The sequence below is a fragment of the Suncus etruscus genome, chromosome 2 (genome assembly GCF_024139225.1).
Source record: "Suncus etruscus isolate mSunEtr1 chromosome 2, mSunEtr1.pri.cur, whole genome shotgun sequence".
Lineage (NCBI taxonomy): Eukaryota > Metazoa > Chordata > Mammalia > Eulipotyphla > Soricidae > Suncus > Suncus etruscus.
The window spans coordinates 29,520,449-29,546,156 of NC_064849.1; the positions used below are offsets into that span (position 1 = coordinate 29,520,449).

The window sequence follows — 25,708 nt, forward strand, 5'->3', positions numbered from 1 at the left end:
ATAGTACATCATCTTCTAATTCAGAGAACTAGAAAATATTTTCTGCTCATGAGATATTTCTGTTAGGTTCACTACAGAACTATCTGAAAATCTTGAATACCAATTTTAAAGTGCATTTCTGAACCTGAGTTTAGCTGCTGGTTTCTAACCTTACAATTTTAATTTCTACTCCTCCAAAACATACTACCACCCCCAAAACATACTAATTTCCCAGTCTAGATTTTCATCACAGGCATCATGTTTTCATGGCCAGCTCCTGTTTATTTCTGGAGTGTTAGAGAGGAGCAGAAGGAAAGGCCCTGTGGTTTAACCTTTTCTGAGCCTCTTAAAGAACAGCAAAGTTTGCTGGAAAAGGACTGTGAACTGCCAGCCTTCCTAGTGCTTTTTATGGCACTTTTCTCCAAAATGAATGTTTCAGTAAGTGCACTCAATAGTTCAGTACAACATATCTCTACTAATTGATCCTGTAGTGAGAAATATTCCAGTATGCCTATCGAAAACTCATTAATTTTCCACTTTCCCTGAACTTTCTAGAACAAATAAATTAAGACTAGGCCAGCAAACTTAGTTGGCTCTAGCAGGGCTATGGGGCCAGTCTTCCAATAGCTGATGTGAACAGATCACCTAATTACATTTTCCTTTCTTTAATTTTGCATTTTTAGCATGGAAAGACCATTAGTGATCACCAGTTTATTTTTCCTTCTGTGAAGAAGAGTGTGATTTAGGAGATTTTGACACTGTCACAAGGATTATATAAATTGCCAAGATTTAAATAGTTCTCTTTGGACAGAGACAGTGGGAATATTGTGGACAGAATGCTGGCAATCTTGGTGTGTGTGACTGGTGTGTCCTTGGAGTTGGAAGAAACCCAGATATATAATGGTTTTGGAACCCCCAGGGAAAGGGGTGTTTATGATCCAATCAATATTTTTCATTCAGCCCCCAATGCTACATTTTTGTTGGGATATCTTCAAAGTCATCCCTCTTTCTGTTCTTAACTGCTCTAAAAGTAGAAAATGGGCCCTTTTCAGACTCTGCTGTGTAAAGTGAAGTCATCCTTTTTTGGCGGTGAGTAGACCCTGGGAGCTGTACTGTGGACAGGCTTGGCTCCCTAGATCCTTAAGGGGAGAAGCCTCTGATTCTGTGTACTTAAGGGACTTAAGCCAATGGATTATGTCAGCCCCATCAGGCCAAGAAGGAGACAAAGAGTGCAAAGCAGGACATGGCTGAAAACCCTCCAAGTGAGGGAAATCTGCAAAAACATTATGAAGAGGTGGGGTGAGGGAGGGGAGATACTCAACATTTTATTAATAAACTTAAGCGTGATTCTTCCCGATCTACAAGAAAGATGAGGTTAGATGAATTTCCTGTAGCACATGAGGTTTTTCTAACATGGTAGCAGTCTTTGCAGGGTGGGTCTGCTAAATGGGAATCAGATTCTAGCTTCTTATTTTAATTTTCATGAAGGCTAATGCTGGGAAGCAGTACAAAAATTAAAAAATAAATCTGTCAATAAGTAGAACCCTCCCTATGTGGCCATCCAGAAAATGTCACTTAGCAATGTTATACATGGAGAGCTTGGTCCCACCTCATTATCCTACTATAATTTAGAGTTTGCGAATTCAAAATCAAGATAGTTTATCTTTGATTAACAAACCCTTTTTTTCCTAGTAGTGCAAATTAATAATGTAGGCAAAAATTCCGGGTGAATATAGCCAATCATAAACTCCATCAGAGCTTCCCCAGCATATTTACATATACATATTTTTAATCTAATTGCATTTGTTTGTATTATTTTGTTCAATTAAATTGTTCTAGACTCCTAGAGCCAATGATTCCCCCATAGAAGAATTCACCACCCAGAGGTCATAGAGTTTAGTGGTGCCTCCCTTTTGTTTTCATTCCATTTTTTTCCTTGGGGCTTTTCTCTGATCAGTTAATCATTAAAGAAATAAATAAAACCTAGAATTCCTAGTTTTATTATTACCCCTGAGATTTGCACTATTGAGATCCCATCTCCAGCAGCCTTAGAAGCTTGGATGGCCTTTCTCCTTGAAGGGTGTGTTGCTTTCCTAAAACAATCTGAGATTAGCAACAATCTGTTTTCTGCTTGACATTCTTCCCTTTGTAATTGTGAAGATTACAATTCTGAATTCTGAGAATTCCAAATTCTGAATTCTGTGAATTCTGAGAAGATTAGCTACACCAAGTATTCTGCTTGACATTCTTCCTTTTGTAATTGTGAGTATCTTAGCATAGAGATGTAGGTTTAACTGGACTTTGATCCTGATTTGTAGAAATTGGTGAGAATGCTGTTTATTTAGATGGTGATTTGCACCACCCCAATTCCCATTTGCCTATTGACATCCTAAGGAGCTGATCACACCCTTTTCCTTTGAACTCCCTGGAATTAAAGACAATGGATGCTGAAGATAAGACAATGGGAAACAGAAAGTCCCCTTGATTGTAAATGTGTTTATTTGAGGATGTGAACTTTATATGAGTGGCCAAAAGGGCTGGTTCTCATGACTTTTGCCCTGGGTCACCTGGGGATGGTGTCAGCAAACTGCAGGTTTGTTGGTTCTAGAAAGTTCTGTGGTTTGGGTGAGGAAAGGACTTTTTGCAAACTCTTCTTGAGATCAAACACCCTCTAATACTTACATCCCTGTGCCAAGTGATTTGAATATTGATATTTCCCTGAGAAAACACCAAACAAGGAAACATTAACTGTTCTGTCTTTTAGTGAATGGGCAGGGGAATGGTGCTGATATTTATGAAAAATGAATAAGCAGAGTGCCAGATGATTTGTTTCCTAGCAGGCTTTCCTTTCGTTTACTTTTAGTTAAGTGGACCATCTCAGGCATTTGAATATAGGATGGTGTCAACTAGGCAAGATAAATGTTGTAAAGCAAAACTGTTCTAGCAATGGAATGCTGTAATAATTTTATGAAAAAGGATATGTTTGTCAACAACACTAGTTTCCACAGCATACCCCTATACACCAGTCTTTTAGCGACGGGGCTGGACCACATATTAGGTTGTTTTTATTGCATAAAATCATTACAAACCCTTGGATAGAATCCTCTGGAAAGCCCAGATTGCACTTGAGGCAGCAATTTCTTATTTTTATTGTGTACATAACTATGCTCCAGATATTTTACATGGAAATACATCTGATAATCTCTCTTTAGCACAGCTGTAGTGTCTTAAATGACTGGCATTGTTAACACTCTTGAGTTTGGAGGACTTCACAGGTGCCTGGATTACATAATTATTTGAACCCGGCTAATCTCTTAAAATCTTTTCCAATTCTAAAAATTGCAAGATTTGAAGACACGAGCTGTGACCATAAAGTTATAGTTATCACTTTGTGATGTTCCAAAAATGGCTCTAAAGAGAGTTTTGAGATATAGGGGACAAATTTTGTTGTTTGTTTGTTTTAATATTTAGAAGTATTATCAGAATGAACTGAAGGCTTTCCCTCCATCTCAAACCCCACTTAAGGTATTTGTTTTGAAGCCCCATACAACATGCCAATTGTATCCATAGTTGAGTTGTTCTACTCCATATCTGAGCACTGGACAATGTCTCAGACATTTTTGGTTGTCAAAATAGAGAAGGTAAAGCTCTATGATATCAAATAGGTAAATTTCAATGGTTTCTAAATGTTATCGCACCCACTGCAAAGAGTGACTTCTGGCCTAGAAGCCTGTGGAACCATGATGGAGGAACACAGAGCTTTTTTGTTCATTTGTTTGTTTTGTTTTGTTTGTGAGGGGCACACCCAGTGATGTGCAGGGGTTACTCTTGGCATTGTGCTCAGAAATTGCTCCTGGCTTGGGGGCCCATATGGAACATTGGGGGATGGAACCATGGTCCATCTTAGGCTTAGTGCCAGCAAGGCAAGGACAACCTTATCACTCCACACTACCACTTCAGCCCTCGGAGGAACACAATTTTTACAAAATATATGAAAGTAAGATTTTGGCTATCAGAGTCTTGTCTATCTTCTAAAGCTTCACCAACTTGACATTATTGATTACATGTTTCTGCTGCTGCCAGCTATTTTCAGGAGATAAGACAGTCAAAATATATCCTATGGAGTCTCTTGTGAAGAATCTTTGTGCAGTGGTGAAGTTATACATAGAGTTGATGCAATTCCTGATATAGTCTTTTTCTCTAAGACTAGATTTTCAGGGCTACTACAAGGAAATGTCATACCAAGGAAGTGATAAAGTCTTTTTTGGTGCTAGCAATGCCTAACTCAAAGAATATATTCACAATCATTTTGTTGACCAACATGCTTATTTACAGCATAAACCAGCCACGCACTAATTGCCATGTAGTGATAAATGAAACAGAACCAAAATAATGAGTGGAGAAAAGAAAATAACAAAGTAAAAGAGGATACTGCCATTTATTACTCAACTGAGCAAGTTTCCATTCTCTTTTTCTCTGCCATCTTTTAATTAGACATATTATGTTATTTGAGTGGGATAATGGAGAACAGTGGGAATTCTCATCCCGACTGAGTCTAATTGCTACCTGTCTTCTAGACAGTAAGAGGAAATCTTCAAGGGGAATGGTAGGAGAAAAGGGAAAAGCCTTAGAGATGTTGAGTTAGGTAATATGCTGTAGGTGGTTCAGTTTTGACTTCTGAAGCTTAGAAAAATTTTGTATTATTTAAAAGAAAAGCAGCTTATAGAGGCTTGGGAAGTTAGCATAGAGGTTAAGGCACTTGCTTTGCATGTGGGGACTTTGGTTAAGTCCTCAGCAACGCCTGTTTTCTCAAGCATTAGTGGAGCAGTTTCTGGGCACAGAGCTGGGCAGAACATCCAACACAACTGAGTGTGGTCAATTCTTTACCCCCAAAGAAAAGCAACATTTGAAATGCACAGCCTGCAAATTATGTCTTGGAAAAGGCTCAAGCAAACTTCTTTAAATTCAGTGTCTTAAATTCTGACACTAATGACACTGAGAAATGAAGGCAGCAGATGGTGAGTAGACTGTTAATGTAACTAGGACTAAGAGAAGAAAGTAGGTAGGGAGAGAATGGAGACATTTGGAAGTTCAGTTTGCCTACCTGAAAGATATTGGAACCTGAAGTCATTCCAGAGTAGTGCTGGCCCAGAATTATATCAGAGAGACATGGACTTGAAGATGAGTGAAGATTAAAAGCAGCAAGTAGATGACATTAGTCCCTTATGAATTGGAGATCTCTAGTGAATTGCAAACCAAAGAGATTGAACAGGAATCCGAAAACTTTTTTGTTTGTAAATGGAGAAAAAATATATGTTCTTTTTTGTTTGTTTTTGGTTTTTTGGTGGTGATTCCAGAGACCAGAGATCAAATCTAAGTCATCAAATACACTGGTCATGTGCTCTATCCCTGAGCTCCATTCCCACATCACAGTTATGATTCATTTGAGATACATTGTGCTTTCATTTGTTTGTGTTTGTGAGCCATACTCAGTGATATTCAGGGACTGCTGAGTCTGTGCTCACTTCTGGAAGTAACAAGACCAAACACGGGTTTACTAAAGTACAAGGCAAGCACTTTTTCCCATTGTACTATCCATCTGGCTCATTTATCTGTCTTCTATTAATACCATGAATAGCAATTTCCAATTCTGAACACCAAATCTTTGATTATATTTCATTTATTGATTTCTATTGTGCTCTCATAATTTATACAAGGGTAAATATTACTGTTTTGTTCATAGGCTGTTAAGCCACCACCCACTTATCATCAGAGTGTCAGCATCCTTCCATCTGTGTCCCTGAGGGCCAAAATCTTCATCCTCTTGCAAATTGTTCTACAACCTGAAATTAAAATAGAATGGGCTTCTATTTTGAAAGTGTTAAAGATAAGCAAAGAAAAAGTAATCAACCTTTTGATGTTTAGAAATAACATAACATGCAAATCTTGTGTCCTTGGATACGAGGTAGTGGGTCTAAGTCTTGATTGTTTCCATCTGAGTAGACTAGGTCATTGCATCCTGTTGCCAACAAATGAATTGAGTTACCCCAACTAAGAAGATGGCCTGTGATGTGCATCTCACATTAGAAAAAATGGGGTGCCATCTCTGCTCTAGAGTGCTCAATCACAAAACAGACCCCTCAGAAAGGAGGTAGAGATGTTCTGCCTTAGCCAAAGATGTGGTAGATTCTCCCTCGGGTCATTCTCACATCTGAAACAACTTTGTGTATTTGCAAGACCCCCTTCTTTCTAGCACTTTTGGACTCTGTAAACAATACTGCATGCAAATTATTGGATTTCAATATCACTGTTGCTTTCTCCAAAACACAAATCTTTTCCCAAAGACACTCAAGTCTCCACATATAATGTGGGACATGCAAAACTGTACTGACAATACAAGTTGGCTGACTTTTTTCAAAATCTATATTCTTATCTATGTCCCTTGGTGATAGCACCAAATACTGCCCTTGATTGCAGTGAATCAGGCTAATGTTGTATTCCTCAGAAGTTTAAAGTACAACGCTAGTGAAACTTATGAATCAAAATCTTCTGTTTTGTTGTTTGTTTTTGGACCACACCTGATGATCACAGACTACACTTTGGGCTCTGAGCTCAGGAATTGCAATTGGCAGGGCTCAGGGAACAATAGATGTCAAGAATTGGACCAAGGCAGGTCCTGTGTAAAACAAGCATCCAATCCAGTATAAACTTTTCAGACCAGTTCAAAATCTTTCTAAAGACAGAAAGATTTTTGTAGCCTTGTCTTCTTTGTGGTTGGTATAAATGGTGGGACCTCTGGGCAGTGATAGTTGGTTAGAGAATATTTCCTGTCCTGGGTCATTATGGGGCCCAAACAAACCACTTTTCTATAGCCTACAGATAAGATTCCTGGTCTAATCAATAATGCTCAGGATATATAACTCTTAAAAATCAGCAGTTTTTATTCTCTATTTGTTTGTTTTCTTCATTAAAATAGGGAGAACTGATTTAAGTGTCTCTTGATTCCCTTTCATAATGAAAAGAATTTTCTTTCTATGGCATATTGTTGCAACTCCTACAATTCTCAAAGGTTCTAATTAATTATGATGCTCCTTGAAAATAAAAAAATAAAGCCAGTGGGGAGACAGTGATGCAGCTTATTGAATACGGTACCAGGTCTGGGAATTTGTATTTGGGATGGGTACTGCAAGTCCTGGTGAGGAGAAAAATAGAAAAGCTTCCCTGAAGAACACTTTAAATTACCTATCATCAAGGCCTAACTGAGCACGCCTAGACAAATAGGACAGCTGCAGAGTCTGGTGGTAATTGAGGCAAAGAAGTAAAAATGGAGTTGCATTAACAAAAAAATATAATAATAATAAAATAAAGAGGTGCATATTTCATCCCTAGAAAATAAAAGTTTTATTTATATACTCAAGACACCAGAACTTGATTTTTCCAGACTCCTTTCCTTTTACTCCTTCATAAATTAAAGCACACGTGTTCTTCTGTGCGATGGAGAAGCCATTCAGTAGCACTCACCCTTCATCCATGACAGTCTTAATTCAAATTCATTTTTCATCGCTGTGCTTGTTTTTTTAACATAGCCACCAACTTTGCCTCCCTCTGGCTTTGCCTCTGACAAGAGACTGGAACAGAGGAACCTGACGAAGATAAGAAGTGAAACAGTGCAGGGTTAGCAAAGATTTTACATGGACTTCTCAATTGTTTAGTCATCACCCCAACTGGCTAAATTAATTGCTTTCCTTAGAGGAGTCATGAGAGACTCTAGAGTCCAGTTTGCAATTGAGAGCATCAAGGGAAAAATCCAGAGAAACTTCATCAAAGCTTCCATTAACCCCCTACTGATGTCTTGAAAATGTTGTTTAAAAACACACACACACACAAAAGAAAAACCTAAACTTTAAAAACAAGATCCATGCTGCAGGACTAATCCTATATTGAAGGAGCTTACATTTGCAGTTTAATTAAAATACTTGTCCCTGTCACCTCAACACACCCAGCCCAGCATTTACCGTTTCCATACAGGCCTGCCAGAAGAAAGCCTGTTTTGTTCAGATGAAAACTTGTGAGGATTTTCTTTTGGTTTTACATTTTAAGATTGTTCAGGGTAAAGAATCTAAGCCTCATTAGTGGTGTGTGTGTCTGTGTGTGTGTTGTGTTTATAAAAAAGGAACCGGGAGTAGTGGCACAAGTGGTAAGGGCAAATTTGCCTTACATGTGCTAACCAAGGACGGACCTCGGTTCAAATCCCCCGGAGAGTCCCATATGGGTCATCCCAAGCTAGGAGTGATTTCTGAACGCATAGCCAGAGTTACCCCATGAGCATCACCAAAAAGCTACACACACACTTTTCTTTTTACCATCCCCCATCCCCCATTTCCGCCATTCATCTCAGCTTGCATACATGCACATACAAGTGCTTACCTTTTCTCCTTGTGCCTATGCAGATGAATCCGAAGGATTTCATACCCAGGCTTGCAACAACAGATAGAGTTTGTGCCAGCATATATATATGGTCTCTTGTTGTGGAAACAATAGTTTTCACAATTAATAATGATTTGGACTCAAATGGGTTTGTACTAGAGGCTGAGAGAATCTGAATGAACAATTAGCAAAATATTAACCTATTTTGACACAGCAAAGAAACAACATTGAATTTGTTCTTTCTCTAGCCTGATAGCTTCTTTCATTTCCTCTCACTGACTCTCTTGAACTATCTTTTACCTTTGGTTATGAGCAAGCATAAAGGGTTCTTTCCAAACCATCATCTTTCTAAACTATGGATAAAATGACTGTGCTTTGAGATATTTGTTGAATTTTTGCTCTCCCCCTGGAAAGGGAAAGACAAACATAGAAGAAAGGCTAGGATGGGCATCTCTTTAGACCTGACTTTTTACCAAATGGGAACCTATTCTCAAGCTATTGGGTCCTTTCAAAACTAATTCTCAGATGAAGATTGTGGGGAAGATACTTAAAACAGAAAACCTATCCAGAAACCTTTTGTGGCTGATGTGGGCATACAAACAAGACTTGAATCTGCAGTTTCAGCTTCTCCACGGGGCTTAACTAGGGACCTCCCACCAACAGGCTCCCTGTATGTAGTACATTTGGGTAAGATTCATCCATTAGAACAAACACTGAAAGGGCCAAGCTCACAATGGCTCCCTGGAGAGTTTGTGTTTGTCTACATAACAAACTGCAAGCTGTAAATCGGCCTCCTGAATCAACCGTTTTTTGTGAGTGTTTTTAGCATATTAAGTGTGCATATTGAGTATAATTGTGAAGGTGGCTAGAAGCACAGCTTCCCCTTGTTCCTATTAAAGCTAGATATTAGCTTGGTCTCTAGGGTTGTCTCTGCACATTCCTGAGAGTTTATCCAAGTGTTCCATCCAATTGTTAAAAGATACATTAAGCGGTAGACAGTATACAAAGAAAAATCTTCATATGTAGTATACTAGTATTTTATTTGGGTAGATAGTTGAGAAAAACTTTCAATCGCTTCAGCTGTCTGTTTTCTTTGAATGATGCCTTTTTCTCTTTCTGGACACCTTTATTTCAGAACACAGTCAAAATTTGCTTGCATGAAACAGCCTGTAGTGAATTGGAGTCCTGCCCCAATGTCTGTTAGAGACCACACTGTGGGGCTATTTCTAAGTGAGATGCTGTTCTAATGAGGCCCTTCCGGTCTTTCCAGAGTGACTCCTGGCTGGAACCAGTAATGTAGAATTTCACACTTCAGCAAGTTGTACTAAAGAAATGCTCCCACTGAGATGTTGTGAAACCTCCTAGTTAAAAAAGGGGGCGGGTAGAGGAGGGATCAAGTCCTAAAACTGTTATAGCTTTCCTAATCCATTTTTTTCCCTTATGCTTTATGACCACAAAAGTCACCTTGAATCCTCAAGTACAGACTCAGTGGAAGACATCTACTGGCCTTATTAACAACTGAAACTTTAATAGCTCTGTTGTTTTAGTCTCAGTCTTAGAATGTATATAGTTTAAATGATCTGGCACATACAATTTAATTTCTGGCTGATGCCCCAACATTAAAAAAATAATTTTAGGGCTACAAGTTTCAAGCTTACAATCCCTTCTCATAAATTCTACTCCTTTCAGTAACCTCTAACAGAACTTAAAAAGAAAAATGTCAAAGAAAAAAAAAATAAGAGAGAGAGAGAGACTTTCAACAATCAGGGCTTGCAGGAATATCATTTCATGGCCACAATTTTCAGCACCATAGCATTTGGCGACCATTTGTATATAGAGCATTTTCAAAATATGTTGATTGTGATTTTAACCCGAAGGTCTGTATCTTTTCTCTCCATGTGTTCAAGTCTTTGTGTTTGTCTATACAATCAACCAGAAACTGGATAGAAAAGCTTTGGCTACAAATGAAACAAAATATTTTTAGGTAGTATTTAAAAAATAAACTCCTTAGATTTTCATGGTTCATAGATTTTTAGTTCTAAATATTTTAATTCCTTAATTCAGAACTTACTTAAACTTGCATGTAGTAAAATCTAACTGGGATTAAGATAGAGTTCTCAATCCATTTTTGGTTTGGTTTTGGTACCACACCTTAGCACTCTGCTCAGGGATTACTCCTGAATCTGTGCTCAGGGACCATTCATGGTAGTTCTCCTGGTTCCATATATGGTGATCAAACCAGGGAAAGCCATATGCAAGATAAGAAAGAACTTTACCATGTGTACTGTCCCAAGTCTCTCCTGTTTCCATATATGGGGATCAAACCAGGGTAGGCCATGTGCAAGATAAGAAAGAAATTTAACTCATACTATGTCTCAATTCTCCCCTGGTTTCATATATGAGAATCAAAGTAGGGTAGACCATGTGCAAAATGAGAATGAACCTTACCTGTGTACTGTGTCTCAAATCCTAGGAGTTGTCAATTCTTCACCCAGAATTTTTTTCTTTTCTATTTCTCTCTCCCTCTCTTTCAAACACACACACACACACACACACACACACACACACACACACACACACACACACGCGCGCGCGCACTTTAAACCAGGCAACATTCGGACTTGGCAAAATTCCTAGTAGCATAAAGCACATAGTTTTGCAATCAAAATTGTATTGAAATGTTTTTTCTGCCTACCTCACCCTGCCAGTGACAATCTATCTGTAGCCTATAATTTCATGCTCCAGTTTATTCTTTGTCGGATATGTTTCATTACTGTGTCCCCCCCCCCCTCTATTCTATCTATGTATTTCAAAATGCAATGAGAAAGAAAGATGAGTTACTGAGAAGTAGCCTCTGACATAAAAATCATAACAACTGGTGAAAATGCTTTCTTTATTTACAGCTCTTTCTCACTTGATCTGGAGCTGTGTGTGTGTGTGTGTGTGTGTGTGTCTGTGTATTTTATGACCACTTGAAATATAGGTATCTTGTTCCAAGTATATGGGGAATTGGATAACTTTGAAGATGGACAAAGACTTGGCCTTTCTTTCTTAGGTCACCTACTGAAAACACATGTGGCCCAAAGCCCACCTGTCTAGCAGCCATTAGGTGACTATAGTAATGGAATTGGTCTCAATCCAGGTCTTAGTAGACAGGTGTCCACATCTTAAGTGACACTAATTGACTTCCTAGTCTTTCAACTTGGAAGATGGTAAACCATCATATATAATGATGGGGAAGGAGCTATTTATCATAGATTCAGGCTTCATTAAAATCCAAGGTATTTGGTGTCTTGAGCTGGCTCCAACCTGGGACTTTGCAAATATTATGCAAGATTTACCCATGTCCCATTAGCTTCAGAAACATAGGAATCTAATATTCCACAATTTCAAATTACTCAGATTGTCTATTTCTATTTTTCTGAAATTCCAATCACTCAGATTGGTTATTGCTGCCATCCTGATAAAAAATATTAAATTATATATTTTATAATTTTATAACAAATATTCTATGAAAATGGAATATCAAGAAAGAAGAGTAACGTGGATCCTGGTCCTATGATCATGCCAGTCTCTTCTTTTTTTTTGTTTGCTTTGTGTTTGGAGCTAAAAATCTGCTCCTTTATTCCTTGCAAACTCTAAGGCTGATGCTTTTATGGTGTAGAATTTAAGGGGGCTATTCACTGACCTTGTGAAATGAAGACATATGTGAAAACTTTCTTTGATGCCCTTTTACTAACATAAATTTCAAAGTATGAAATCCAAGAGGTTTCAAATAGTATGTTTTCTTCTGCTATTATTCCAGGTGTCTGAATCTAGAAAAAGAGTCCACTTACTCTCACTGGGCATTATTTATCTTGTCTTGAGGAAAGTTAGTGGTATTAATTTTTAATAATTTTGGGGGGTGTATGTGATTTTTTTAATTTTGCTTTTTTTTAGAGACTTATTGCTATTGGTTATGGTCACTTCTGACTCTTCATTCAGAAATTACTCCTTGTATTGCACAGGGTACCATATGGCAGTGTTATTCAACTTTTTTGTGTACAGGCACACTTATTCATGAAAGAAAAAATGAGGCACACTACCATTAGAAAATGTGAAAAAAATTTAACTCTATGACTCTATTGACTATATCAAATAAATACTAAGAAATTATTTTATAATTATTGGTATTTTTACAATGATTGGTCTATTTGTGAGTCGAAGGCACATGTTACGGTTGAAATTGGAATTTTTCCCACAGCACACCAGACAATATCTCACGGCACTCTAGTGTGTCGCAGTACAGTGGTTGAAAATGCTGCCGTATGGGATGCCAAAAATCAAATTTGGGTTGGCTATTTACAGGACAAGTGCCCAACTCACTTTGCACTTCTCTAGCTCCTGGTATTGATATTTCCTCCCTAGAAGTTTCCTACGTTTATCTTATAAAAAATAAATAAACCACCACAAGTATGATTTGGATATCCCTATAACTAGTGGCAAAAGCATACTTGTGAATTAATTACCACACTATAAATGGCAAGATGACAACACCCTAGCAGATCTATTTATTGAAGTAGGCAGCCTCGTTTAGCAGAGTGATCAATGTCTTACCTCTTTTTGAAAGGTTTTTTTTCAGGGTAGATCAGTAAGCCTCTGATAGAAAATAATGTGCAAAGCTTTTGACTGGTCAGTTTCTAGAGCAAGCTTTTAAGCATTTCTGCCTATAATATGTGGAAAGCCAAGTGTGGAAAGTGAAAGGCAAGAGCAAAGATTAACTGGGTGCATCTATCATCCTGGCTTTTAGAGCCTCTGTGATTAATACATCTTTAATTGGGGACTGCTCTAGATGCTTTGAATGTCAGAAAGCTAAATGTTGCAGCATTGTCTCATCTGCTTCCTAACACAGCAGGATGATTAGCAGCTGTCTATGTAACAAAGAGAACCCAGGGCCCACAGCACAGCTTTTCTTTCCAGATTTGGAATGACTGAATCTCTCCAGTGGAGTTGACAGTGAAGGGAGCAGAAAGCCTTGATTTAGAGCAGCTAATTCTTTTCCTCCACTCAGTGTATTTCTTAGCTCAGTAGAGCAGAGTCTTGAGTTGACACCATACCCTTCATATTCCAGAATCATTTTGGTGACGACTATCGGTTTTAGGGGTAGGGAGATTCATTGTGTCTAAGACTCTTGATCTTATTTGAGAAACACAAAACAATTTCTACTCACAGTTTATCCTGGAGACTTTCCAATATACTGAAGAGCAATGAGAAGATTCATTTTCCTAAAGGCATCCAGAGGGAAATATACATATATGAATGTGTGTCTATATACATACATATATGTATATAATTAATTTTGCTCTTGTTGCTTGCCTGACCCCATTTTCTTATCTTGAAACAGTTTTCTTGCTCAGGCAAATGCTTATAAATTGCTTTTCACTGGAAAGACTTGTTTTCCTGTTTGCCTCAAACTGGCATTCTTACTTAACAGGAAATACACACTGAACCCTGCCATGTTTCTGTTGGCAAGTATTGGCCTATCCTTGTCAGAACCTGCCAACAAATTTCTTACTAAGCAAATAGAAAGTAAAACAAGCAGCTCTCAGACAAAACAGAATACACACTTGAACTGCCTCAGAGACTCTCTGGTACCCCTTAATTCATCTCAGTTCCTTTTAGTATCTGGGGACCTTTTTTCAAGCAAATTGTTACTTGCTCATATTTTACAGCTATTGACTTGGCTATGTGACTACTATGCTACCATGATAGTGACGAAAATTCAAGCAAACATCTTTTGAAACCATTGATCAAATTCAGGAAAATTAACTAATGTCTAGAAATGTCTTTTGTGTCCCCGTGTCCTCCCTGAATTATGAATACTATTATTCTATAATTGTATCTAGTGGGGGGTATTAAATTATTTTCTTCTGAAAATTTGAAATAGTTCTAATAGGAAATGAGCTTGAAGCTTTGTCTATGAAAATGGATCATGTCCAATTTTCTCCAGGGTTCCTGGCAACACCTGATATACATAGATAGCCTTTACCTAACTTAGATCTGGGAGTATTTGTTACTGGTGCTATTCAGAGGCTAGAAGATGAAACTATGAGCTACTGAGTCATTTCTTACCAGGAAAATGAGATGAAGACATTAAAGACTTTTTGGGGCCAGAGCCAGAGCACAGCAGGTAGGGCGTTTGCCTTACATATGGCTGACCCAGGTTCAATCCTCGGCATATAGTCCGCTGAGCCTGCCAGGAGTGAATTCTGAGTACAAAGGCAGGGGTAACTCCTGAGCTCAGCAGTGTGGCCAAAAACAAAACAAACAAATAAACAAAAAGAGACCAAAGACTTCATTGATCATGGTTGAATCTGTAGTGTCCTAAGTCTTTTATAAACTATCACTTGGAAGCTGTAACCTGGGGCAAATTGCTAAAATTTTCCACACTATATTTTCCCAGTCTGTAAAATGGAAATATGTAGGAACTACCACTGAAGTATTTCCTACATTTCTTGTTGTAGGAGCTGCCTAATCACCCTCTCTTTTTGATGCTGCATTATGTTTTTCTTTTTTGTTTTTTTTTTGGGGGGGGCTACAGTAAGTAATACTCTGGACTTTTGGCTCTGCATGTGATTACAAATGGATGGTTATGGTCAGGGATTGAATCTGAGACAGCTATGTGCAAATAAGTATTTTACCAGCTGTACTATGGCTCTGACCCCTACTTTGTCATTTAAGGGTCATTTAATGTCATACCTACTGGAGAGCATTAGAGAGATGAGATAATAAGTGTGTGAAAGTGTCTTAAAGAGGCAGGTGGGACCATCATCTGCACCTATCTCTTCTCTCTATTCATTCCAATTTACATGGCATAAGTTTGCAACTGCAGAGTCTGCTGACTAGGTAAAGACTGAAGACTAAAAAGCAAAAGCAAACTCCATAGAGCAATTCTGAGAATTCCACTGACTTTTTTCATTTCTCATGTAAATGCAAGCTCAACTGCTACTTCAGCCTAGTGTTTTGTAATAGCACAGTGTCTACCTTATTAGAAGCCTGTTAGTCCTAGTATCTTCCTTGTTAGAGGTTGTTGAGTCTGACTTTTGCTCAGTTCTGGATTTTTACAAGTGAGTGACTATGATTACAAGTACTATCCAGACTCAAAGGCTACTTGGGCATTTATAATATATAAAAAATTTTTTTGTTTTTTTTTAGATCAATATCTGGTACTGTTCATGTCACAACCCTGATGATATACATAGTACCTAGGATCAAACTATATACATATATACTATATACATAGTATCTAGGATGCTTTAGCCTGTTGCAATGACTTTTTGTACCTTCCCACCACCAAGCTCTTCTAAACCATAGATAATAGTGTATAGTCTAACTTCTGCATTTTACTTAGTCATCCTCTGAAGACTTTGTTTTGTAGAGAGACTTTTTTTTTTTTTTTGCTGAATGGTACCTATTGAAACTTCAGATGATCAGAAAAGAAATAATGTAATAGGAAAAAAAGTAAATAGGTAATAGATATTGCTCTTGTTCCCTTAGTGATAAGAAGTGGACTGGTGAGAGGTCTCATGGCTGGGCTATGAACACCTAATTGGTAGATCATCGGGTTAAAAAGAATAGAATGTTCCAATATCTCTAGAAGAGAAGTAACACTTCAGGCCACATAACTCAGTCTCAAGAGCCATCATACATGCCAAGGAGTCTAAGAATGTGGTCTTTGGCTGGACAAAACCCCATTCCAGCAATAGTAATTTTCTGGACAGTTAGCCATAGAAGCCAATCTCAACACCTATCAACTTCCTTATACAAAACACTTAACCTAAGGGCTAAGAATAGCATTACAGACCTATTTTTAACCATGGTCAATAGTTCTTTATAAGATGCTTGCCAACCATTTTTTTTAAAAAGGGTAGGAATCGGAGCCGGTGAGGGTGGCGCTAGAGGTAAGGTGTCTGCCTTGCAAGCGCTAGCCAAGGAAGGACCACGGTTCGGATCCCCCGTCATCCCATATGGTCCCCCCAAGCCAGGGGGCGATTTCTGAGTGCTTAGCCAGGAGTAACCCCTGAGCATCAAAACGGGTGTGGCCCGAAAAACCAAAAAAAAAAAAAAAAAAAAAAAGATAGGAATCTCAGTGTAATGCTTACTTGAGATTTTTCCTTGAGTTACTTCCTGAGTGTAAAGCATCACGTACAGTCACAAAATGAGATCCTGAAAATTATTGTAAGCTTATGTCTATGGTAATTGTTAATGAGCATTACGCTTAGTTTTATTTAAGTATTTATTTAAATTAGATGCTGGATTGTAACTGACCTTGGGAAACCACTCAGTGGAAAAATGTGTAGCCCTCAGACATGCTATGTATACACTTAATATGTATGTATACACGCTATGTATACGCTTTATGCATAAATATGAATATTTCTCATTGAAATATAAACACATTGTTTAATTTAATATAATATCCTAAAGGATATTTGTTTCCATTGAGAATCTGGTTCTGTCTTCTATTGACAAGAGAGATACTTCCATGCCATCAGTATTGGAATAATTAAGCGTTTTTAATCTCTTTTCAGTTTTTGTTGTTTTTTAATTTGTTTTCAAAGCAATTTTACTTCCTTACTATGAGAAAATGCGTTTTGTGGATTAATGGCACCACAGCTAAAAGCTGTGGGGTGCATAGCTGAGTTTTCACTACATGAACTGATGAATCCAGGGAGGGAGAGAGGAAAGTTGAGTCTCTTTTTAATGATTCAGATCTAAAAAAAGAGAGAAAGTAGAGGGCTAACCCAGGTTACTGGATAAAAACACTATACATCATAAAATGCCATACAGTACTGAAATGATAATAGTAAAAATGCTCAGTGGCACTGGAGGCTAAGCTCAGAGGAGAAAGCCTTTCCTTCCTTTGGTGGGATGTGGAAAAAAGCAATTAATATTAGCACCAGAGTTCTTAGCATCACAGCAATGGCAAAACCCTTAATCACAAGGATATCATTTGTGCTCTGAAGCATTTAATTTTGATGCTTGACAGCATTTTAAAATGCACAAACCTTTGATAAAGAGCAAATCAGAGCTGTGGTATAGAAATGAGAAAGAAAGAGGGAACAAAAACCACCTTAAGCTCAAAGTAATTAAATTTAAATATGCAATTTGCATTAAGCAGAGATATGTATAAAACTGCTAGTTTATTTTTTTCTATCAGTGGAAGACCCCTTGAGTAAACATTGTCCCCTTAAATTTGGATCCTGGTGAGGGAACAGAAGCCTGCCTTGGTTAAGTCAGCTCCCCTTCAAACACTGGGCATTGTATCCCTGACATGCTGGGCCTCAGGCTTCTTGACTTTCAGAAAGAGCTGTTTTCACTCTTCCTTGCCCACAGGGCTGCAGACCATGTATTGCGTCTGTTTATTTCCTGCCTTTTGTCCTTCTCTCCCCTAATTTGAGCCAGTACTGAAAGGCACTCAATCTGTTTCAGCTATCTCCCTCCAAATTTCCCCCAAAACTGGTTTTAATTCATTGCCTGAGAAGTAGAATGCCAAGGCAAACACTTTTAGAGTGCAGAAGTGAAGGCTTTCAGGGAAGCCTTTCTTTCTCTCTTTCTTCCAATCTCCCCTTTTTTCTCTTTTGCATCCCCTTTGGGTGTCCCAGGTCTCCAAATGCTGCCATCAAAGGTGTTAATGGCAAGTCAAGGAGGAAGTGAATAAAAGGAAATTGCAGCGCTGGCACCGGTGGGGAGCCTGAAGAACTGCTGAGCTTTGAACCAAAGAAAGTTACATTTACCATTTTCTTACAAGGAGCCACCTCTGTTTGACATCAAAGCAACTCCCGTAATTCTTCCTTGTGAAATGTACCACTGTTTGAGAGTCTCGATAGAGGCCCTAATCTGTGCTGTTTCTGTTTATCAAAAACACACAGGGAGATAAAACCCACATGTGCCTTCTGGTTGCATTGTGGTTTGTGCTCAAACCAAATGTAACCACAGGAACAGAGCATATGAGATTTTATTTAGGAAGCAGGCAAAGTTTCTTAGAGATGTAAAATTTTGAACACAGACTATGGGGGTGGGGGGAATCCATATTCTTATCTTGGGAATCTGGTAGAAAACTTCGATTAATTCAGCCATTAAGCTTTGAATGAATTTTTACTTGTTATCCTCTTTGGAATTTTTTCTGTTATTAAAAGGTAATATTTTATGAACATTTTACTTGTTTTTGAGTGCGGTGTCAGCTTGCTTCCTGCACTCTGATTGCAGGAGGCTCTGTAATCTATCACCTTCAAACTTTCATGATGTTAAATCAAACACCTTGTCCGAGCTGGAGCATATCTCTAGTACATCAAATAAGGATGATGCCTAGAGCCTTTTGTAAATTCAGGTGATAAATAACATGGGGGAAATTTTAACCTCTATCCCATGGTGGGTTGGAAGTTAGGATGCAATTTGTCTATACTATATAGATCTCAGAACAGATTGCCAACTTCTTCATCCAGAAGAGCAGTCTCTCAAATGACTGTCTAGAACAGGTGCGAGGAAACATGTTTTAATGTTAACTTACATTTGAATGACATTTTACAGACAGTATGTTTGGAAAAAGAAGTTCAGACATTTCACATACCATTTGGAAAACAGAGACTCTGTTTATAATTGGAATTGTCATTTGCTTCCTGCCTAATTGTCAATCTCTTAGTTCATCTTTCGTAGCAAAAGCAAATCACACCAAAGGTCAGCTTGAAACAGGTGCAGCTATAAAGTTCTTTTTGCCATGAGTTACTGCTTTATATTTTATATTTAGAAAACATGTTAATGTCCACAAAGTTGTGGATTATTTTAGATTGACCTTAATGTTCAGCTGATTTTCCTTCTTTCTGCACATTTATTGTGCATTCACTTTGCATCTAAGAGAAAGGGGGCTGAACAGTGGAAACACAGAGATGAACAAAGCAAAGTTCTAACAGAGGAAGCTCAATTTTGATTGTTTGCTCCTAGAACCTAAAAAATCATGGAATTTGAATAGTTTTATTGAGATGGCAATGAATAAATGTAAAATAGTGAATTTTTCTTTCTTGAGTTCATTTTTTTCTTGTTCATTTAATGAAGGGAGTTTATAATTTCAAATATTTCTTTTTAATCATGTGCTCATTTTGCACACCCACATAATCTTTCTATCCCCAAAGATATAGGATGCTAGTAACCTCAAAATTAAAGAAGCCCAAGTTCTTGTGCAGGAGTTAAGGCCACTTACCTTGTACTCACCTTTTCCTAATTTCCTAATACTGAATATGGGCACTTGAACACCTCCAGATGTCTCTTACCCCAAACATATAAATAAAATTTTGAGAATCTGTTGCCCAAACTCAGCCTTCTTCCTCCCTTTCACCCTTGCCAATCTTGCCAAACTCCCACAATATCCTCTTCTTTCTGCCTTTTTCAACGTACTCTTTCCTATTTTGGCTTCTTGTCCCGAGCACTGTCTGGAGTCAGCCAAGGATCATTTAACTTTTTTAATATACATGCTTGCTTTCATCTCATTTAGAGGGAAAGTTCCTCAAGAAAAGGCTCCTAGGATAGTGCTTGAATGATTAATTAGATGTGAAAGCATAATTTGTAAGTAAAAAGAGAGAATGTGGGATCTGTTCTGGATTTAAAAAGACTCACATCTCCTTGAGCATACTAAGAAAAAGGGGATGAGGAACCCATGTCTCAGGACAGGGCAGTGAGTATCTATTAGTTGTTGAAAATTCTGCTTCAAATATTTGAGAATTAAGAACTTAACCAAATGAACAAATCTTGCCTTTAGCACTTCATACCATTGTGATTTTTTCATACCCATCAGTCACCTTTCTCTACACAACCAACTGACAACTAACATGACCAGTTCTACTTCTTATGTGCTATGTTGAAATGTAACCATTAAAGAACGTCTGCTGATGTCCAGGAACTCAAAACGTCCCTCAAAGCCAACATCTCTTTTATGAAGGAAGTCTGTGGGTAGATAGGAATGCTTTCCAATCTCAAGTGCTTCTTTCTTGTAGTGAAAATACTTACATCATCCTTTGGCTTCCTCTGAGCTTCTTCCTCTAACCCTTCTGCAGGTATTTTTAAAATCTCAATAGATGGGGAGCTCCACCTCTTCCTTTTCTATTTTCCAAAGCAAAAGCTTGGTTAGAAAAATCTCCCTCTTAAATTGTAGAAATGGATCCCCTGTATTGGTATCAGAGCTTATCATCAATGTAATTTAATTGTAAAATGTTCTCATCTTTTTTTTTTCAGGGATAAAGCAATGCTTTATCTTTGATTTCATTTTGTTTGCCTTTATGTTTGCCTTGTTCCTTTGGTGCTCTATAGATTTGGCCTCAGTGAATAAGTTTGCCCTAGAAGAAAAATGTGTCAAGGTTACAGGATGCAAATTAGAGAACTTAAAGGCAAGCAAGTGCATGGTCTTTTTGTATATTGACTAAAATGTTCACTCTCATTAGTAGGTTCTTTAGAATGACCAAAGCATCAGTTTGTCTGTGGCCCTATTCAACAATAGATTGGAAATGTGTGTTCAATCTATCATTTTGTTAGTCTATTATCACCTCTTCTATTTCTGTTAGCAAAGGACATAAGCCTTGGGCATTGGGACTTAGGATCTCAAACATTTCTAAATTGAGTTGGGCTTGGCAGTATTTATCAGGGTCGAGGCATCAGTGACAATTTTAGGAAAGACCCAAATTGATTTGAGCATAATCTGATCCTATGGTTAAGAGCATAATATCTTTTCAGCTCTCAAATTCATCTCTTATTGGTGCAGAATAATGATTTTCTTTTTTGTTTGTTTTTGTTTTGGGCTCACACTAGGCAGCACTCAGGTTACTTGTGGATCTAGCTCAGAATCATTGCTCCTGGCAGGCTTGGGGGACCATATGGGATGCCGGGATTCAAACCACCATCCTTCATGCAAGGCAAAAGCTCTACCTCCATCCTATCTCTCCGTCCCCAGAATAGTGATTTTCTAATAAAAATGTATTTCTTTTTGGGGGGGCAATAAGAAGTGGAGGGGTCAAGAATATCTTTTAAGCATTGATAGTTTTATTTTACTTATATATTGTTTTCATAGCTATAGTTAACTATCTTTTATGGTGGATGATAATAGAATTTCATTTATGCCAATGGTGGGAGTTTTCTAATGCTTCAAGAAAAAATGTACTTAAATCACAGTAGCCAGTTGCAGAGGGAGGTGGCAGCAATTACACTGATGGCATGAGAAGACTGATGCACGAGATCCAGTAGAGTGGGAAAATGAGTGAGAAATGCAGTTACCAAATACCTCCTCTAGGGAACTGAGCCACAAATGAGCCAAGGGCAGGCGCACACAGCAGGTGATGGCTTCCAGATGTGCAGGAATATGAGGCTATGTTGGGAAGGCAGGCAAAACCTTTCGAGGCTTACCATGTGTAGGATATTCCAGTGGCCTCTTTATTGCCACTAAAGCCAAGTCCAGATTTGTTCCCAGTTGGTGTTCTTATTACAAAAGAAGGGTAGGAGTGAGGGGGCATGGCTACCATATTATTCTACAACTCTTTTGTATGTTTTTGAAAGGTTTCCAGTCTCATAATCATGGCTTGTGTTTAGCCTGATAAAAACACTCTTCTGGGAACCTGTGTTCAGAAGGAATTCGGATTTCATAGCTACACAATATGATGGTTTTTTGTGAGTTAGAGCTCTGTATTCTTATCATATGTCTGACAGCTGAATCAGTACCTTCTGTTGGTTTATTTTCACATTTGTGAATTGACTATTCTGAGGAGACGAACATTAGAAAACTTCTTAGTGCTCATGTTTTCGTTTTTGTTTTACTATTTTACTCAACTCTCCTATGGGATTTTGAGCACTTTTGGTTGTGCTCACAGTCTCTGAATGGGTGCAGAGGCATGGACTGGTGCTTCATTTTCTAAAAGGGAACTCAGATTCATTTCCCACATATTGCAGCTTAGGGTTAACCCCACCAAAGAGAAACCAGTTTAGTTAATCAGCACATCCCAAGGGCAGCAGGCAATTCTTTGTGGAGCAATCTGTCGATGAACATGATTTGACCCAGACCATTTCTGAGAGCGAGTTCATTCTATGACTTTATGATTTTCCTCCCTCCTGCTTTCTTTCTAACAGCCTTGCATTTCTATTTCATTTCCTGATTTCGAGCATCAGAGTTTAAAAGACCGCCTTTTTATGGAGTGTATGCTAAAGTGCTCTTTTCGGCAATGTATTTATTACCTGGAGGGAAATAGTTTTTCACAGCCAGCTAGGCTTCTTCATCTCCTCTCTGTCTGTATGTCAAAAAGACATGCCTAGCATTTTGCTGGATGATGTGTCTGTGTCAATGAGTAAAGGAGGGGAAAAAGTGTGTGTGTGTGTGTGTGTGTGTGTGTGTGTGAGAGAGAGAGAGAGAGAGAGAGAGAGAGAGAGAGAGAGAGAGAGAGAGAGAGAGAGAAGATTTGGGGTAAAGAGTCTTAATACAGCTAATAAGCACATTTCCGGTTTGCATTTTCTTCAGATGTTCAGTGGCTTCCATATGTCTGCTTCATACAACTCTGCATCCAACTTGGTCTGACTAACCCTGGGGTTGCCTTTGATGGAGGACATGTGTGTCCACTGTGTCTTTTTCTTGCATTTATGTCTGAGATCCTATCTGGAATAGCTTTAAGGAAAGGGAATGAGAATGTGTGTGTGTGTGTGTGTGTGTGTGTGTGTGTGTGTGTGTGTGTGTGTGTGTGTGTGTTTACCATTCATCACATGCCCCATTCCTGAGACTTGGACTACATCAGAAGATGGCCTGTTTGGCTCTGCTGAGCCTGAGTGCCTTTCTCAATATGTCTGTCCCATATGGTCAAATGGGGTTGAAGCTGCTTCCCCCAACTATTGTTAATACCATTTAATTAGTGCTTGGTTGTCTTGTGCAGGTTGGGTAAAACAACAGGAGGATGACCCAGCACCAAGTGAGTGTTTCCCAGTGGTCATTGTTTGACATTATTCCCCCTATTGGAAATAGAAAGAAACAATACATTTTGTTTCAGAGCAGCTCTAATCTCTACTTCTACAGACCAGCATGGCTAGATAAGATTACAGACTTCACTAGTATTCATTCATTCTGCTCCCTGGAGAGGGTATATTTGTGCTCTTGTCAGTCACTGCAGGCCTTGGTTGACAGCTGTCCTGAGATGTGACCACCACAGTAGAGAAGTCAGTTTCTGGCAGCCTTGGTGTACATAATCATAGAGGTGCTCCTCGCCACTTCTGACTAACTATCCAGGCCAGGATTATGTTTGTGCTTTCCTTGGTGGAAAGAAAGCTTGGTTCTCAGCAGGCAGAGGCAATATTTCAGCTCTTGTAAAAGAGTTGCAAAACACCATTTATGTCCACAGAGACTATCATTGCTTTATTTGTGTTCTTCATTACTCGTGTGGTTGTGTGTGGACTGGAACCTCTTGCTGTAATTAGGCAGTGCTTTTATTTATATTGGGAAGTCTGTAAACTGTTTGCCTCTGGCATTCCCTGTAGTCCTCTCTAAAGTATTCTTAATTCCCTTGCTTATATGAACTTAAAGACCAGTAAGTTAACACTTATATTTTGCACAATATTCAGTTTAACCAAGCTCAGAGGGAGATCTTCCAATGGCTGACATGGTTTGCCAAAGCTCAGAAACCAAATACTATTTTCTGAGTCTTCTGATTTTATGAGGAGTGGCTCTCAGAGTTATGGAGGTGATGATGTTAGAGACCTTGTACTATAGAAAGTGTCTTCCTAATACAAACTATATATAAACAGAACATAAAATATCAAAGTTATATATACAACAGTATGCTTTTTAACTGAACAAAACCAAAATGAGAATTGGCAGATAAGATACTCTTTAGCATTTATTTAAGATAAAATGTTGAGTGATAATACCACTTCTCCCTAAAATGAAATGCATTATCTTTTTTCTAATAGCACCCTCATCTATTGCGTTGGTCCAAGCTAAAGAAGTTACAAGATACAGTGTTGCTCTGGCTTGGTTGGAACCAGATCGGCCCAATGGAGTGATCTTGGAATATGAAGTCAAGTATTATGAGAAGGTATTAATTGAATGAGCAAAATCTTTCTTTCCTTTTCATCTCCCTCTCTTTTTCCTTTGTTTCTTTCCTTTTAAGAAAACATTTTTTAGTTGTTATGAATGACTTTTGGAGGACTTCCCAAGGGAGGCTTATTTGCTTCCCAGCAATTATAGACCAACATGATACAAGAATGTGTTACCGGGCCCGGAGAGATAGCACAGCGGTGTTTGCCTTGCAAACAGCCGATCCAGAACCTAAGGTGATTGGTTCGAATCCCGGTGTCCCATATGGTCCCCCCCCCTCACCCCCCGTGCCTGCCAGGAGTTATTTCTGAGCAGACAGCCAGGAGTAACCCCTGAGCACTGCCGGGTGTGGCCCAAAAACAAAAAAACAAAAAACAAAAAAAAGAATGTGTTACCACACTTGAAAGTGCTTAGGAAGTGCACCCAACAGTGTTTAAAAGAGCAATTGGTGCTGGAAAGCTAGCTAATTGTATTGAAAGCATGTGTCTTATCCCTGTCCTCTCTTTCTTTCTCTCAATTTATTTCACCCTGATTTTTTGTTTTTTGTTTTTTTGGATCACACCAATAATGCTCAGGGGTTATTTCTGGCTCAGGGACCATATGGGATGCTGGGATTCGAACCAGCAACCTTCTGCATGCAAGGCAAACGCCTTACCGCTGTGCTATCTCTCCGGCCCCCTCACCCTGATTTTTTACTTTTAGTCTTTAATTTTTGTCCAGTTAGACATCTTGGAATGCCAGTTCTCAAAACAAGATGCATTTAACTTCCAAACCAATCCATTCAAATATTTTATGTTTTAAGTTGGCTATCTTACAAAAGAAGATAAATGCATTGTATTGTAACATAACCATATATAGTGTTTCTCTCTAGTAATGGAAACTAAGATGGCTAAGATATTCTAATCTATAAGCCTTCTATCAGGGATAAGTGACTCATAAAAGTAGAAATAATGATCTGTTTAAGTAGATCACCGCTATTCAGAAGCAAGGTGTGGGTTTTCATGACTTTTAATAGAAAATCAGGGAAGGAAAATTACATTCTTCAGTCTCTTAAAAATATAGAAAGACATTATTTTTACAAATAACTTGTCTCAGAAAAGATAGAATTCTGAAGAGCTTTATTTGCATTCAAGATTGTCTAGAAAATTAACAATTGTATTCTCTTTCTTTTGAAAGATAATCACTTATTGGCTTCCTTATTAAAAGCAGAAA

At 38.3% G+C, this 25,708-nt stretch overlaps 1 protein-coding gene across 1 annotated transcript in view; it reads left to right on the forward strand.

The window, feature by feature from the left end:
• Positions 1 to 25,708, forward strand: part of EPHA4 (EPH receptor A4) — a 159,127-nt gene that overhangs the window by 96,158 nt on the left and 37,261 nt on the right. The window contains exon 6 of the mRNA XM_049768402.1: positions 24,370 to 24,494. Within this exon, the coding sequence (XP_049624359.1) occupies positions 24,370 to 24,494 (125 nt within the window). The remainder of the gene's footprint in view (positions 1 to 24,369; positions 24,495 to 25,708) is intronic.